The sequence below is a fragment of the Phalaenopsis equestris genome, unplaced genomic scaffold, assembly GCF_001263595.1.
Source record: "Phalaenopsis equestris unplaced genomic scaffold, ASM126359v1 Scaffold220451, whole genome shotgun sequence".
NCBI lineage: Eukaryota > Viridiplantae > Streptophyta > Magnoliopsida > Asparagales > Orchidaceae > Phalaenopsis > Phalaenopsis equestris.
This window is the reverse complement of record NW_018238735.1, coordinates 124,765-142,421: the sequence shown is the minus strand read 5'-3', so window position 1 is coordinate 142,421 and position 17,657 is coordinate 124,765. Positions and strand designations below refer to the sequence as shown.

General features: G+C 38.0%; 1 protein-coding gene across 1 annotated transcript in view; it reads right to left on the bottom strand.

The window, feature by feature from the left end:
• LOC110037509 overlaps window positions 1–17,657 on the bottom strand; it is a 44,031-nt gene that overhangs the window by 13,496 nt on the left and 12,878 nt on the right. The window contains exons 4-8 of the mRNA XM_020742170.1: window positions 11,704–11,784; window positions 11,382–11,576; window positions 9,175–11,304; window positions 7,683–7,829; window positions 6,108–6,469 (exon numbers count right to left, since the gene is read on the bottom strand). Of these exons, the coding sequence (XP_020597829.1) occupies window positions 6,108–6,469; window positions 7,683–7,829; window positions 9,175–11,304; window positions 11,382–11,576; window positions 11,704–11,784 (2,915 nt within the window). The remainder of the gene's footprint in view (window positions 1–6,107; window positions 6,470–7,682; window positions 7,830–9,174; window positions 11,305–11,381; window positions 11,577–11,703; window positions 11,785–17,657) is intronic.

The following is a 17,657-nucleotide window of genomic DNA, read 5'->3' as shown; positions in this document are numbered from 1 at the left end:
GTAGCAGAATAAGATCTACATCTGAAGCAAATTGATATAAAAACAGCTTTCCTGCATGGAAATTTGAAAGAAGAGTTATACATGGTGCAATCACAAGGATATAAGGTTCCAGGCAAAGAAGGATTGATCTGTTGAATGAAGAAGAGTCTCTACGGCTTAAAGAAGACCCCAAGACAGTGGTATAGAAGGTTTGACAGGTTCATGTCAGACAATTGGTACATGAAGTGCCAGACAGACCACTATTGCATTATCAAACACTTTGATAACTGTTATATTTTAATTATTTTGTATGTGAATGATATGTTGATTGCATAAGCAGATATGGAAAAAATAAGAGACTTGAAGAAAAAGTTATCAAGTGAGATCGAGATGAAAGATTTAGATCCAACTAATAATATTCTCGGGATGAGAATCAGTAGAGACAGGAGTGCGGAAATACTGAAATTTAGGCCCCAATTACCACTCCCTTAAGTAGTCACTTCAAAACATCTAAGGAGCTATTGTCTAACTCTGAAGCAAAGCAAGCGCAGATGGAGAAAACTCTGTATGCTTCAGCAGTTGGAAGTTTGATGTATGCAATGATTTGTACCAAACCAAATATTACATATGCAGTGGAAGTGATCATAAAGTACATGGGCAACCTAGTCAGACATTATTGGGGCGGTAAAGTGGATTCTCAAATATTTGAGGGGAACAATTAACAAAACACTTTATTATAGAAGTGCAAGAATTAGTCTATAGGATTTTGTAGATTCAAATTTGGCAGAGAAGTGCACAGTAGAAGTACAATGGGTTATATCTTTACATTGGGGAGCACAATGGTGAGTTGGATTTCCATGTTGTAGAAGACTATTGCACTTTCTACTACAGAGGCCGAAAAAGTTGTTATTACTGATGTTAACAAGAAGATGATTTGACTATAGTTTCATGGCATAATTGGGCAAGAATCAGGGGATTGTAAGACTCTACAGTGACAATATGAGTGCAATTCATCTTGCTAAGAACGTTGTTTTTCATGCCAGAACAAAACACAACCATTTCAAGTATCATTTCATTCGATCTCGTCTGGAAGATGACAAGTTATTTCTGGAAAATATACGCACAGCTGAGAATCCGACGAATATGTTGACGGAGGTGGTGATTGTTGAGAAACTGAAACTGTGCTTAGCTTCAGTTGGGTTTCGTGAAGGTTGAGATCGGGTGTGAGCCACACCACTATACGTGACCACAATAAGTGATTCTGAAGATGATTGAGATGGAGGTACATGACTGGTGCGGGGTGTTATAGTCTCCATGTGGGAGATTGTTGTGCTGCGAAACCTAAGCACAAAGCACCCAGCGCATATGCGTCAGGTAGTGGTCTTAAGCGCCCAGTTGGGTGTTGCTCGAAAAAAGAAGCTGGCGCCATTGGATGCATATGAGTCTGCTATAGAGTAGGCTTTGTTTTTATTCTCGAGAGACGGGCGCCTATTGGCGCCTAGGAGCCCATTATGGGGGACCAATGCAGAGCGCTTCACACAGCTTTGGCGCCTAAGAGTCTGATGCGGTTGCTACATGAAAAATTGATTTTTAAGACATTTTCTTAGCATGGATTGGAGAGCTTGCTGTTTTTGTTTTTCTAAATTCTTCTATGAGCATCCTGGTGAAGATGATGAGTGTTGAAGAGATGGATTTCGGTGATTCGATTTGATTTTTTTCATCAGATCAAAGAGGGAATATTGTTGTTGCAATTTCTGTAAGTTTCTTCATGTGAATGTAGAGAAGACATTTGTGTGAGGCATTTGTTAAACTTTATGAACTTCATAGTGGAATTTCTGGTGGTGTGGCTCCGTAGTTTTTTCCCGTTCTTGGATTTTTCCACGTAAAAATTCTTGTGTGTTTTCTAGTTGTTTTGATTGTGCTTCTGTGTTTAAATTTTTGTTCTTGTTTTCTCGAATCTTGTGATCCTATTCCGCAGCAAAATTAAAAATGATACTCTTTCGCAGTAGTTTTCCCTAACAACAATATATCGAACTCCTGACGGTGGTAGCCATGGTTTTAAGGTATCGATCATGACTTCATGACATGCTTTCGGTAGTGGCTGACCTGTATTTGGAATTGGAGCCTCTATCACGCTTTCCTCTATTATCACCAAACCATATGTTACTGGTAGTTCTCTGCTAATAATGGCACTTATTTATTTTTGAACCTTCATGTTGAGTTTGACAATTAAACTTCCATAATAACAAAAGATGGTAGCATCCATGGGCATCACGTCACACCAAACTTGATCCTGCAGTTGGTTTCCAATTGACAACTCCATGAGACACCTGTCAATGCTGACTCGGTTCTTCTTCCTCAACCACGCCAAACAGCATGACTGTGAGTGACTCTGAGTTGTGAGACTTGTCTAACATCTGTGTAGACACCACATTCTTGTTGTTCCCTTGATACTACATACATTTTCTGTCTCAGTACAATGAGTGCAGAATATGTTGTAACGAAGCCACAGTTGATCCCTGGTAGCCTCAGCCTGTAGAACCCATTGAACCACAATCATCTTTCCCACATCCGATGGAAGATGGTCCTCCCTATTTTCTTGAGTTGCCTCTTTGTCGCTAGCTTCGTCTACTGCGCCCTACTTGGTAAAGAATACAACTCGACTTGTCGAACAGATGTGCCCATATCCATGACATCTACAACATTTCTCGGCTTGGGTTGTAGTGGGCACACTACTCTTCTCAAACTTCTCACTCTGAGTGACACTGTCATTCTCCTGCCTAGTCTTCTCAACTTTCGAAGACATGCTCCTACTAATGTCTCTAATTATGGGTGGTAGTTTGAATGTCGGTGGGTGCATACTCTGCTTCTTCTGTCTCTCCACCTTCAATGCTAAAGTCTGAACATCACTCAAAGACCAGTAAGGTTGTAGCTGAACCATGTTGTCGATGACAGGTTTCAAGTCTCCCAAGTACCTGGCTATCGTGCGCTCCTTTGGCTCTAGCAGATCACATTTCAACTTATGTTAAATAAACTCCATTGTGTACTCCACTAATAGGTCGATCAGCTGTAGGTTGTGAAGCATCAAAAAAGACCCTAACGGTAGTGTGGGGTAGGTACTGTCGCTGAAACTCTCTTTATCTTTTTCTCCCAGGTAGTAATCATGCTCCTTCTCTATTTCCCTCCCTCTTCAGGTTCTCCCACAACAATAAGGTGCTCTTCTTAAACTTGATAGTAGCAAGCTTCATTTTCCGATCATCAGGCACATCATATTTAAAAACACTCTCGACAATTTGCAACCACTCTATAAAGTCATACAGATTCAACCTCCCCTTGAAATCCGATATGTCCACTTTCATGCCCAAGTCTATGTATCTTCTAACAGGCACCTCACCTCTATATCCTCCAACATACAGTTCACCTCTCAGCCTCCTTTGATATTGTATCCTAAATTGGCATGGCATGTCTTCTTCTCCTTTGAACCATACCTAAGTAAGGTATCCAAGTGCGTGTCTCTCTCTCTTTTCGTTGGATCTCACCACCATGCTGAAGGTTTCCTCTCTTTGAATCCTTTCCTAAATATCAGCGAGTCGTTGTAGCACTCGACAAAATTCCTGCTACATCTCGTCCATAATAAACTCTTGATCATGTTCCAACAATTGCCTCCTCCGATACATACTTAGGGATAGGGTGTGGATAGGTAGAAGGATGTGTAGAGTGACGTGGAGTGGGAAACAAAAATTTGGGTGAAGATAAGATTGGGTCTAGTTGGATGCTAGAAACCCTAAAATATGGCTAGGGTTAGATACCAAATTATACTAAAGTTAATCTAAAGCGATAACAACAAAAAAAATATTGTTATTAAAAACAAGAAAGCCAATATGCAATTACAACCAACACACCAGAAAAAATAAAATAACAATAGACATGACATTAAACTCAACTAGGATTGTATCTCCAAAAGGATGGTGAACAGTTATGTCGGGGGTGGGATGGGAAGGTTGAAAGGGGCTGCAGCTGTTGGGTGATTGGGGTTGAACTTGCTAGAGAAAGAGTTGGTGATGGACAGGAGGTGGGAAGAAGGTGGCCAGAAGATGGCAGTGGCACGGGGTTGGATGGGTTGTTAGGGAAAGTGTGGAGGTGGGGGGCTGCAAGGAAATAGCCAAGTGTTATTTTGTGGTGGGCTCTACAACAAGTTTGAAGGCAACAACGGTGAAAGAAGGATGCGGGGGATAAGAAGGTTGAGGATAAATACTCCCTCAAGAATGAGCTAGAGTCGTAACACCACTCAGCCCTTGGAAGAAAATCACCACCTCAAATAAGATACAACCGGAGCACCACTCTCCATTGGATATAGCTATAGAAGTGAGGAAAATGACGCCGACGACTATCCCGACAGAAAACACATACAAAAAAATTGAAAACTTAAACACAAGAATCAAATATATAAGCCCAAGATAACTAGGATTTGATTCTCTTATAGAAAGGAAATTCCAAACTAACATGGAAAAGCCAGTTGGCCCTCCCAGGTCTGGACCAATTTGGTCCAGATGAAGGATTCACAGGCTAGGCTCCTGTGGCTCTTTATGTCTATGTTAATTAGTTTCCTCCTATATACAAATTTCCAAAGTAACAGAGATACAAGAATCCTTAGTTTGCAATTTTTTTACTGTAGTTGGATTAAAAATTGGAGGATTGTAAGATAAGAACCTAGTCGTGTGCATATGATGGAAACTAGGATTGAAAATTTTAATCTTCGAGGGAATCAAGTTGTTAAGAGTATAGGATTTTATAAAAATATAAATTTTCAGTCATTTTTATTATAGAGATTCCTTTAGACGATGACAATAACAACAACAAAGCCTTAATCACACTACGTGGGGTCGGCTCCATGAACTCTTTTTCTCCATTGCGTCCTATTTAGTGTCATATTTTCATTTAGTTCTATATAATTAAGAAGATTTTTATACAATAAGCCCAAGTCTTCCTAGGTCTACCTCTGTGTTAACATAAGTCGAATCTAAAACATCTACTCTCCTACTCAGATCATCAAATGGTCGACGCTTTATGAAAAATATATCCTATTGCTTAATGAAATTTAAATTTTCGCACAAATTGTGTTGTTCGATATGAATTCTTCAAGTGAAATTATGGGGGAAGTTTCTCCTTGCACTAGCAAAGACCTGAATCTTCTGTTTGGTGACTTCTTCCTTTGTTCTTTTTCATCGGTTTTGCTTGACAATTTAATTTTGCTTGTTGTATTGTGAAGCCTAATCATTGAGTGGTTTCATTTAGATCTAAATTTTCTAAAATATTTCAATTTTGGATGCTCTTTAAATTATCATTTGAAGTGAGCATTAAGAATACTCTAATTTGCATAAAATTTATTGTACGTTTTTTCCGAAGAGTTTTTAGACTAAACAAATCCATTGTGTTCCCATGCATCCAAGATTTGCATTAAAACAACTGAAATCCTAAGATATTCCACATATCTAATTAAATATTAATTATCTTAAGTTTAATTAATTAAATGTTAATTTATCTAAAAAATTTGCTAATTAATTTGTTAAATGAAATCCACGAGGCTTGAATAAAATTTGATCATGATAATTAGCAATCAGATGAATTAATTATGGTAATTACATATAAATGGTTATGTTTCCTCTTTTGGTATTCAAATATGTTTTCTATATGTAAACAGAAAATAAATAGATCATGTAAAAATGCTTTTATTTTATGCGAAAACAAAAGCAAAATAAAATGAAAAAATGAGAACAGATGAAAAAAAAACAAATTAAAATAAAACATAAGCATATAATTTTACTCGTTCAGTTTCAAATGCTTCAAGCAAGGCAAAACATAAAAAGGGGCATTTACATGCATAGCACCCAATTCTTATTTTTTTACCTATCTAACAACTAAAATTTGATTATTATACAATTATACCACTCAAATATTTTATATCACATAAAAAATGCTACTGTTTTAACTTTAAATACATTTGTTCATGTATAGATAAGGTGGCAAAAATATAAAAATTGAAGTATAGGAGTTAGATATGTAAATACATAACAATTGAGAGGTATGCATGTAAATCTTCCATACAAAAATTTAAGATGCATGCATACCTGAAACGAACACGCTTAAGATCTTTAACACCACCTGGCAAAGATGTTAGTGTGATATAAACACCGGGTTCGTCTTGCTCAACCCATTCAGACTCTTGATTCGTATCTCCATCTGTCAATTTGTTTCCACTCTTCGTTGTTTCAGAATGAGCACCTCTGTTTCGATGGCCAATGGAAGTAGCTCCACTATTGGCCATTAGTCCATTTGAATCTGGCTCATGAGTATTAATGAAGTTGCCCATTTGCTCAATGGCTGCAGCAGAGATGTCATTAATGGCAGGAGTAGAGCTTAGGGATGCCAACGAAGAAAGTTTACAATTTTTTGTTGCTCCAACGGGGAGTCTTTCAGCCAATTCTTTCAACTGCAAAAATTGTAAAATAAAGAGAACATAAGATGAATGTGCAGTGAAATAAAGATGAAATTAGACTATTGGCAATTAGAATTCTATCTCTTCATATGACACCGGTTAACCGAAGAAGGTAGAGGGGAAGACTTGTAATGTAGAGTGAAAAGTTGATGAAGTTCTGTTATGGAGAAAAGTATGAAAATAGTCCCCTGAATTTTTGCATAGGGTCATTTTAGTCCCAGAGTTTACAGAAACGTCAATTTAGTCCTCACTCTTGTAATATGGGTTGAACTAATCCCTACGGAGGACTATTTCAGCCCATATTAAAATCTGAAGGCTAATTGATACTTTTATAGTTTCTGTGGTTAAATGGGCACCATATAAATAATTAGGGGGCAATTTTGGCAATTTACTCTTCTGTTATGTGTCATCGAAGTGCTTGGTTCACTCAAAGCAGCACTACCTCATGTTTGAAGTACTAGGCCTCAGCAAAATAAGGCTCTTAAAATTCAAGACAATCACACTTAATAAGCATATCTAAATTACTAATAGTAATTATGAACAGCAAAAGGTGATAATGATCACATGGCTACTAGGATACGCTAGACGAGATAAATGTTGAAGTTTCCTTCCATTCCATGGTCTCAATAAACAAGTAGTGCTAAAAAGTACTCAAAATATATATGTTTTGAGAGGAAGATCAAAACAATCCATGGAACGTTAGATATGTAAATACATATGCTTCATCAAAATAGTACTCCATTATTAGAAAATTTATGGCAAAATTCATGTTTAAGCTTCATCAAAATAGTACTCCATTATTACATAAACAAACTATTTTTCTTCTTTTTTTCTCTTTTCTCTAAATATTATCCCTACTTTTATTAACATCTCAAAATTTATTCCATTCAAATACTGTTGTGAACACCGTTTCTCTGTTTCCAGCCACCAACCACTCCTCTTTGCAGGCATATTGATGCACTCACAGCTCATATAACAACACTTTATTTTCAATTATACTTATAAGAGTTTAAAAAATGTGATTTGAAATTGAAGTCAAGTATAGATTTGACTTAAAAGCTATCCTAAATAGTAAAAGCTCAAACGATCTATTCTGAAACCATTTATTTATTTAGTTTAACAGAAGTTACACTTGATCTTAGCCAAAAGGCCAAGAAGGGTATAACCAAAACCAAAATCTAAATTGATCTTTAAACCAAAACCTTACTTGTGCAGTGAGAGACTTGATGACTTCTTTTGCTGCTTTACATTTTGCAGTTTCCTCTCCGGCAATTACAATAGCCTCCTTAAGCTGTTTTGACGTTCTTTCCAGCTCAACTTCTTGTAGCTGAGCCTTCCGAGTGAGATTCTCAACCTACAAACAGGCAATCATCAAACTCTTGCAGCAACTTCAGTATTTTTTAATTTCCATAAATTGTCCAAACAGAAATTTAAGTCCAAATTCAAGAGTTGCAGCATTTTGGTTTGAAAATATTAAAATACGTATGTTTTAGAAACACAGAGTAATTGACATGCATGAATTTTAAAGACATATTAACACTTTAGTTAGATATAAATTAAATGTGTTGAAATTTTTTTTTTTAATTTTGTTATGATAAGTTTCATAGGCATTAAGTGACAGGTGGCAGTGGAGGGTGTCAGCAATGACAGACGGGAGGCAAAGGTGGAGAGCGGGGAAGGCGTGTAGCTGGCCAATAGCAAAGGAAAGCGGGAATCATGAGCACACAATTCGAAAATCACCAATTTTGAGCAATTTGCGAATAGAGGGAAAATTGAGTATTTGGAATATTAGAACCCTTCAAATTTTTGCAGTGTATTTCTTTTTTGGTTTAAGCCAAACGCAGAAAATGTTGAAATAATGAGAAATGGAATGCAAAATCCTACTAATGTTGACAGCCAAACAGACCCTTCATAAATATGTAAATGCTTTGACAAAGAAAATAAATGACCTTAGGTGATTAAAATTATTGAAACTTTGAATATACTACAAAAGTACTGATATTGTTGATAATATTCAATACGGTATAATCTAAAAAATGGCGTCGAGTAGCAAAGAGGACAAATTGTGTCAATTACTTAGTGGTTTAGTTTGCACGGGACAGTAATACCCAATAAAAGACATGAAGATGACGGACAAATGAATTCTTTGTTTCTACACTCCAGAAAAGATGGGTGGTGTATATTCTAATTGAGTATTAGTAACTAACGTAGTAAAGTCGAGTCTGATGAAAAAGTCTCAGTTAAAAAGGAATGTTGAGAGTTAAACAGCATCAACCATAATTAATGCTGTCTAAATTACTCGATAATCAAAAAAGCTTATGTTCAGCCCATTATGTAGCTAAAGTTTGTAGCTTTATTTATAAATGAGTCAAACACAAACAAATATCTGATTGATTATGTTCGGCACATTTTTGGCTAGAATTAATTAAATAATTAAATAAATTTATTATTATACTATTTATATTAATTTTTTTATGTTGTCTTCAAAAAAATGCTAAATTTTATTATTTTATAAGTTATTCAAGCTAATTTTGAGCCGCACAAGAGCTAAAACAAATAAATGAATTTGATTCATGCCAAACACGAAACTGTTATTCACAAGCCTATTTTGAACAGAAAAAATTCAAACAAGCCAAACAAGACGAAGTATTAAGCTCAGTCCAAGCTCGACTAAATTGCGCTGCAACTAAAATGCCTACCTGGGCCTTCAATCGAAGCACCTCTTGACTTAGGCTGTCATTAGTCCTTTTTGCATCATCAACAACAAATTTTGGAGAAGTTAATCCTCCAATGGTAGGTGTTGGTGTGGTAGAACGAGGAGGGCTGGGCCTTCTCGATATAGGTGACGTTGCACGAGAGACAATTCTTGATCCGGGAACAGAGACCGAGAAAAACTTCTTTGATGTTCCAAATACTGGATTGAAAGATTTTGAGAAGTTAAGAGCGCCCCAATTTGAGCCTGCACTTGGAATTGGAGAAACGCGACTGCTGCTAAATTCAAGTTTCTTATTTCTCTTAGATCTACCATCCATACTCCTTAAAGATTCTAATGACGAATATTTTGATATTTGTACTTGAGATCTCGACTCAAACTTTTCCTCATCAACCATGTCGTTCAGCCCTTGAACAGCCCCTCCTTTCCTACTAGCTGCAGAATGAGACGTGGAATCATTCTCAAATGCCTTCATTAGCTTGTTAAAGCAGCTATCACAAACACGATAAGGTTTGTTTGGATTCGGAGCCATGGACGCTTTAAGGGATTTCTTACTACTGCAAGAATGGCAGAAGACGAGGGCACAGTTGTAACAATTGTGACGTTTTCTTTTAAAATTAAATGGAAGACGACAGCCCGAGCACATAGACTGATCCACACCAGATATCCACTTGTGAATACAGATAGCTGCTGTAAAATTAGTACCACAAACTACACTTCTAACTTGTTTGTCCTTCAATGCTTCAACCAATGTGGGTGTGCTTCTATCATCACTATCCCCATGGCCTAATCGGCCGTTTGCACCTTTACCCCACGTATAAACTTCGGTTCGCGAAGTCAAAACTGCAACATGATAAGCGCCACAAGATATTTCCTCGACAAAGTTTTTCAAGAGCTTTCCTTCGACGCGTAGAGGGACCTTTCCGTCAGCATGGGGGTTTCCGAGTTGGCCATAAACTGTACTTCCCATTGTGTAAACATGACCAGAAGTTGTAAGGGCAACAGTCAGGCTGTGGCCACAAGCAACTTGGCAAAAGTTCGGATCAACCACCGCAGCTACACAGGTAGGCACGAGTTTAGGTTCCTTGTCACCATGCCCGAGCCGATTTTTATCTCCATCTCCCCACGTAAAAAGTTTGCCAGAAGAACAGCTGCTAGAACTCGAATTTCCCACCATTACTTCAACCACTGCAGCAGTGTGCCAAACACCGCAGGCCGCTCGTACTGTGCGTAGCCCCTTCAGAGATTCGACTTCCCTTGGTATCGAAACACTCTTTCGATCCCCATGACCTAGAACACCAAAAGTTCCATCTCCAAAAGTGAATAACTGTCCCGCAGATGTTACAACAGCTGTATGCCAAGGTCCGCACGAAATATATGAGACGTGAATACCTTCGAGAGGCCCATTAACCCTTTTTGGAACCCAGTGGCTCACTTCAGTTCCGTGACCGAGAAGGCCATAGTTGAAAGTACCATCACCCCATGTGTACAGGTCGCCGGAAAGCGTAACAGCGCAAGTATGATATTCGCCACAAGCGACCAGTTCAATATTCATATTGACTAGAGAATCAATCAGTTTAGGTTGTGATACATCAGAGTCCACTCCTAGTCCAAGCCTTCCTCCAGATTCCTCACCCCAAGCGTATATCTCTCCTTGTTTAGTGACGAGAGCAGCATGTTGCCCACCACAAGAAATAGTCTGAACATCAAGAATGACAGCAGATTCCAAGGCTTTTGGAATGAGGGAGTCCATTTTATGGCCAGAAGAGCTTCCAACTCTATTATGTCCTCCACCTAAAATTCCATCACCCATTCCTTCTCCCCACAAGAAAACATCGCCTAAAGCATCACCATCATCATGGCCGGATCCTTGACTTGATGAACTCACAGCACTAGAAAGGCTAACTCTAAATGCATCCATACTCATACCCCTCATGTTTCCATTTATACTATCAGAGCATCCAGATGACAATGAATGAACTGAAGCAGAAGCGGAGTCTGATGGGAAAAAACCCTTCGGAGGAATAGCATACACTGCACCGGAGAACGACTTATCCGAACCATTTTTTGGCGGACTATCGTATGGGCTCCGAATTCGTAACGGATCGCTTCCATCCTGAGTTGAATTTAAGACTAAGGACGGTGACAGATGGTAAAAAAGTACTTCAAATTAAAAGAATTGAGCAAAATTACCTTTTGAATACTATCAGTGCTACCAAAAGGAGAACTTAAAGGTGAACTTCTCCTCGTATATGTTCGAGGACTATGTGTTCCAGATGATACTCCATCACTTCTTGATTCTGTTCTCCATTTCCGCTGATGGCTACGTGAAATCAATGTTTTCAGACCAGCGAACCAGACTTCAGCTTCATCTTTGTCTTTACATATCTGGTATAAAAGCAAAAATACAATACAACATCTATGATTATACAAAGACGGACACAAGTTGTGAGCCAATTTCAACTAATAATCTCATAAGAATGTAACAAGAAGTGCCAAAATAAGTGATGCTTACAAGATCCAGTGACCTATCGCTATAGATAAGAGAAAATGATTGGCATTCCTTCTCAGGCCGAGGGTATCTCTGAAAAATTGCCTGTACATCAGTGTAAAAAGTATCATTCATAGACCATTTTAATAAATTTCAATCAGATGAATGTAAATATGGAATAAGTAACTGCAATAGGGACAACAGAAACGATTGAACTATCAGATAATTCGAATAAGATTAGACTTCTCAAACACAAAAAATATATAAGTAACTTTTTTTCAAACATCAACTATGACAGGAGTTTCGGACCACTCATCATGCTTAGGTGGTTAGATATATATATATATATATATAATTAGAATATTAATATGCAGAATTTTGTATTAATTACTTTGATTTGCTTTTATTTACTTTCCTTCTTTCCCTTAATTCTATTTTTATTTATTTTCTTACTAGTAGAACCAGTAATGGGTTATACCCCTCTTTGCATCAATAAGATTATCTTGGTTCTATTCTTACATGGTATCAAAGCCATGACCCTAACCTAACAGCTATCGGGCTCACCTTGTAGCAGGCTAGATCTGCTTCTAGCCGCTTAAATCTATGTCTCCCGTCCAGATTCCCGTCTAGATTGCAACTACATGTCAATAGAGAACTTAATCGAGAACCTATTAATTGAGCTATTGAAACTTAATCAAAAACATCTTTCGTCTCCCAGAACAGGTTCCTATATCCAGTCTTCCCATTTCCCGTCTGCTAGAACCTATTAATTAAGCCGCAGATTAATCGAGCCACCAGAACATATTCCCGTGTTCTCCAATCAGTCGCTGGACCTCTTGCCTCTCCAATACAGGTGATATGACTGTCGGAACCTTCTTCCGGCCGACCAGAAGATCTTCTTCTAGCAGGAATCCCTTCCCCAGAACATATTTCCTCCCTCTGGCAACCATAATCTTACGATTTCTCAACAATCTAAAATCTCATTTGGCTCAATTGGAGTCATGGCGGACTCCATTAGCACTGAGTCGTCATCAGAAGATGTTCTTGATTCCACTGGAGAATCAATTTCAATTATCGTTCATCTGGAAACCGGAGGACAGAAAACACCATGAACTTCTTATTTATAATTGAACAAAAGTAACTTTCTTCAATGGTCTCAATTTGTGTCCTTGTTCATCAAAGGACATGAAAAATTCGGTTATCTCACAGGTGTAATTTGTGCACCTCCAAAAACTGACAATATATTAGGAAGTGGAGAATTCTATGGTCACATCATGACTAATCAACTCCATGGAGACTTTCATTGGTCGATAATATATGTTCATTCCTTCTGCAAGTGTCCTCTGGACGACAGTCCGTGATACCTACTTAGATATAGGAAATTTTAGCCAACTTTATGAGGTATCTAAGAAGAACCGTGAGACAAAATAATGACCGAGAAATGTGATCCAGTACTACAATAATCTAGTTGCATTATAGATGGAATGCAACCTGTATTATGACTGACTTAGGAATCTTCGGACGACCTATCTCACTTCAAAAAAATTGTAGAAAAGGACCGCATGTTTCAATTTTGGCAGGTCTCAATAAAGATGTTGATGAAGTCTCGCACTGCTTTCACTAAGATTCGTCGCAAAGAGAGCCAGAGACTTGTCATGCTTAGTGCGTTCACTCTGTCTGCAGAAGTATCCGCCTTGGTCTCTAATAGTGCTCAACCCCGAATCGACCACCCCACTTGTGATTATTGTCACAAATCCAACCACACTCCTGATAAATGTTGGAAGCTCCACGAGAAACCTGCATCTAAACCTTTAGTCAAATCTTAAGTTGTCATGGGTTTCACTACAGCTTCTAAATCTAACACAGTACAACTAGCCTCTACCAAAAACAATTTGGAATCCTCCAATTCTCATAAAAGTCAAATGGAGCAGCACTTAATCAAGCTGCTTGGAACCAGTTGACTCTCTTCTGGTTTGTCGACCTCCCACATTCGGTAAGGTATCAATACTATGAAACTCATTTCTTTTGCCCCTCCTAGTACATGGATCATTGATTCAGGATCCAAGAACCACAAGACTAGAAGCTCAAAAACCTTCTCGACATACTATCCCTGCTCAGGGAAAAACACTGTTAAAATTGCCGACGAGTCCCAAAATTCCATTGATGGTAAATGATCTGTTGTTTAAACAACAGGTTTAATTTTGGAATCTGTATTATATGTATATCTACTGAAATATAATCTTCCATCTATCAATAAACTGACATATAACATTGATTGCGTTTCTCATTTTTTATCTAATATTAGTTTCTTTCAGGATCATCGTTCGGGGAGGATGATTGAAACCGTTAAGGTTGGCAGGCTCTACTTCTTTCAAGAGAATAACACGAAAAATGAGGACACTCCACCCTGTAGTTGTAGCTTATCTCAGTCCAACGAATGTCTTATTGGAATGTCTTATTATGTTGTTACAATGTCGTTTGGTCATCCTAGTTTCAAGTATCTACAACAACTGTATTCGGTGATGTTTACTAATAAAAAATCTTCCAATTTTAAATGTGAAACCTGTCAATTAACTAAAAATCCTTCTCGTAAGTCATTGTGTTCCTTATCCATGCCACAATTACACACCTTTCGTTTATTTTTCTCATATTCACAGTGACTTATGAGTACCCTTTCGCACTCCTAGCTATATCAATAAACGGTGGTTCCTTACTTTTATTAATGACCACACTCGGATTGCATGGGTCTATTTTAAAAGATAAATCTGAAGTTATTGTCATTCTAAAAAAACATTCACATCTTCATTTTGACCCAATTCAAAACTCAAATTCAAGTCCTTCGAACAAACAATGATAGTTAATTTTTTAACTCTATATTAGGAGAATTCTTGGTAAGGGCATCCTCCGTCCTAGCTCATGTATCAACACTTATCAACAAAATTGGGTACCCGAGAGGAAAAATCGACAGCTCCTCAACGTTGCTCGCCCCAATATATTTCACTCTAACGTTCCAAAACATTTCTAAAATTATGTCATTCTTACCACCACTTATCTCATCAATAGAGTTCCCTAAAAAATTCGCAACTTTGTATCCCTTTAGTCGTCTTAAGATTGTGCTTTCCCATTAATCGAGACTTCTCCACCTTACATCCCAAAATTTTTAGTTGCACAGCCTTTTATTCAAAACACAGCTCCAACTCGGAGTAAACTTGATCCAAGGTCCATAACATGTGTTTTCCTAGGATATTTTGCCACTCAAAAGGGTATCGGTACCTTGACCCTACCACAAATAAGGTTTATGTTAGTGTTGATGTCTCATTTTTTGAAAGTGTTCCCTACTTTCCTAACTTGGCCTCCAGTGAGAGACAGCTAGAATTCTTGGATATTGTTACTTACCCTACTCCTGTGGATGTTCCCCCCACGTCACCTACTATCGAGGAACTCATTGTTCCTTTGGTTCAACCCACTTCTCCTACCACAAAGAAGCTTTCTGTCTCTTTGGTTCTGCCAGCACATCCTCTCACTCTTTGTGTCTACACTCGAGGCACTCGTTATGATGCACCTACTCTGGAGCTCGCGCCACCTCCAACCCCCCCCCCCCCCCCCCCCCAAGAACGACATCCATATCACTGCTCCTACTTCAAATGAGGAAGTCAGCTCCTCTAGTAAGATACGTAATCAAACACTCTATCCCATGGCAAACTATGTTTCTCTTCATAGATTATCACCATCCTAAAGAGCATTTGCTACGGCTCTGACCAATCATCAGCTTTCATCTACTATTTAGGTTGTCTTAGCAAACCCAACATAGAAAGCTACCATCATGTAAGAGATGAATGCCCTTCAGTGAAACCATACTTGGGACATTATTGATCTTCCTCAGGATAAGAAAGCAATAGGATGTCGATGAATTTTTAGCATCAAGTTTAAATCTAATGGATCATTTGAACACAACAAGGCACGGTTGATCGCGAATGGGTAAACCTATAGAGTTGACTATGAGAAGACATTTGCTCCGGTTGTTAAATTAAACACCATTCGGCTCCTCTTATCCTTTGTAGGGAATTTGGATTGATCCTTATTCCAGTTTTATGTTAAGAATGTGTTCCTGAATGGCAATCTACAGAGGAGGTATAGATGACTCCTACAGACTTTGACTCCGCTGCCTCCTAAGGGCAAGTATGTAGACCGCAAAAATTCATCTATGGATTGAAGCAATCACTACAGGCATGGTTCGGGAAATTCACAAAGGTGGTGGTAAGCCATGGATTCACTCAGTGTCAATTGGACCACACTCTTTTCTTTCAGCATCCCTCCAACGGTCAAGTATCTATCCTTATTGTCTATGTTGACAATATTGCTCTCACTAGGGTTGTCAAAATGGCTCGTTGTTCGCGAACATGTGTTCAGCTCGTTTAGCAGCTCGTGCTCGATCATTTGCTAAGCAAACGAGTCGAACATGAACAGTTTTTTTGCGCTTGATATATAAATGAGGCGAACATGAGTATCATTTTTAAATAATTTAATTGACTATAATGCTACAAAGATTTATAATCAATTAAAATTAATAATTAAAAATAGAATAAAAAGATATTAAATTCTATTTAAAAGAATATTTTAATACAAATCATAAATTTAAATCTCGACCCACTCTTAGTATCCTACGACTGTGTGATTAGGTTTGTCAAATTAACTCATTATTCGTGAATAGCTCATGTTCGACTTGGTAAGCAAACGATCCAAACACAAACAAATTTTTTGAGCTTGATATATAAATGAGTCAAACACAAAAAATGATATTTTTTAACAAGTCGAGCTTGAGGGAGTCAAAATGGTATTTTGTTCGCGAACAACTCGTTAACGAGCCGAACACGAACAATTTTTTGTGTTTGAAATATAAACGAGTCGAACACGAACAGTGGTATTTTTTAATGAGTCAAACACAAGCTGAGCCCACGTTGGCTCGTGTTCAGCTCGTTTACACTCCTAATTCTCACAGGTAATCATCTACCAGCATTGAAGGCTCTGTAAGGCATGTCTGTTGCTTCCTTTAAAATGAAGAACTTGGGATCTCTCTGGTACTTCTTAGGTATGGAAGTTGCTCGGTCATCTCAGGATATTTGTCTGTATCAGTATAAATATGTGATGGACATTTTGACAAAGAACAATATTCTCCTGTGCAAACCAGTGGTTGTCCTGACGGATCCAAATAAAAAACTTCTAGATGTTCCCAATGCAATTCCTGTAAACAATACTCGCTACTAGTGCTTTATGGGAAACTCATATATCTTGCTCATACAAGCCCCGACATATGTCACGCAGTTGGGATAATTAGTCAATTCATGCATGATCCCTATGAACATCACCTCCAAGTTTTTCACCAGATTCTCCACTATTTAAAAAGCAAATCAGGCCAGATTTGTTTTTTTCCCGCCACACCTCTCATTCTATTATAGTTTACACAGATGCGGATTAGGCTAGGCCCGTCCATGATCAACAATCTACCTCGGGGCACTGCTCATTTGTGTGGGGAAACCTGGTCATGTGGAAAAGCAAGAAGCAGTATGTAGTTCCTTAGAGCTATGTGGAAGTCGAATTTCGGTCCATATCCCTGGGAATTTGTAAAGATATTTGGTTACGCGTCATGTTCCACGAATTACGTATGACATTCTCCACTCCCCCGTTGTTATTATGTGATAACAAGGCTGGCATTTGCATTACCCACAACCCGGTCCAGCATGATCGCACCAAGTATGTTAAGCCTTTTCCCTTTATTTTATTTTTATTTGTTTCTTTGCTAGTAAATCCTATAATGGTTATACCCCTCTTTGCGTTAATAAGATTACCCTTGTTCTATCCCAATATATATCTCCCCCTCCCAATCCTAGTATCTTTTTTAAATATTAACGCGTAGGGAGCCACCGTTGCTCTTTCCCCAATATATATATATATATATATATATATATATATATAGAGAG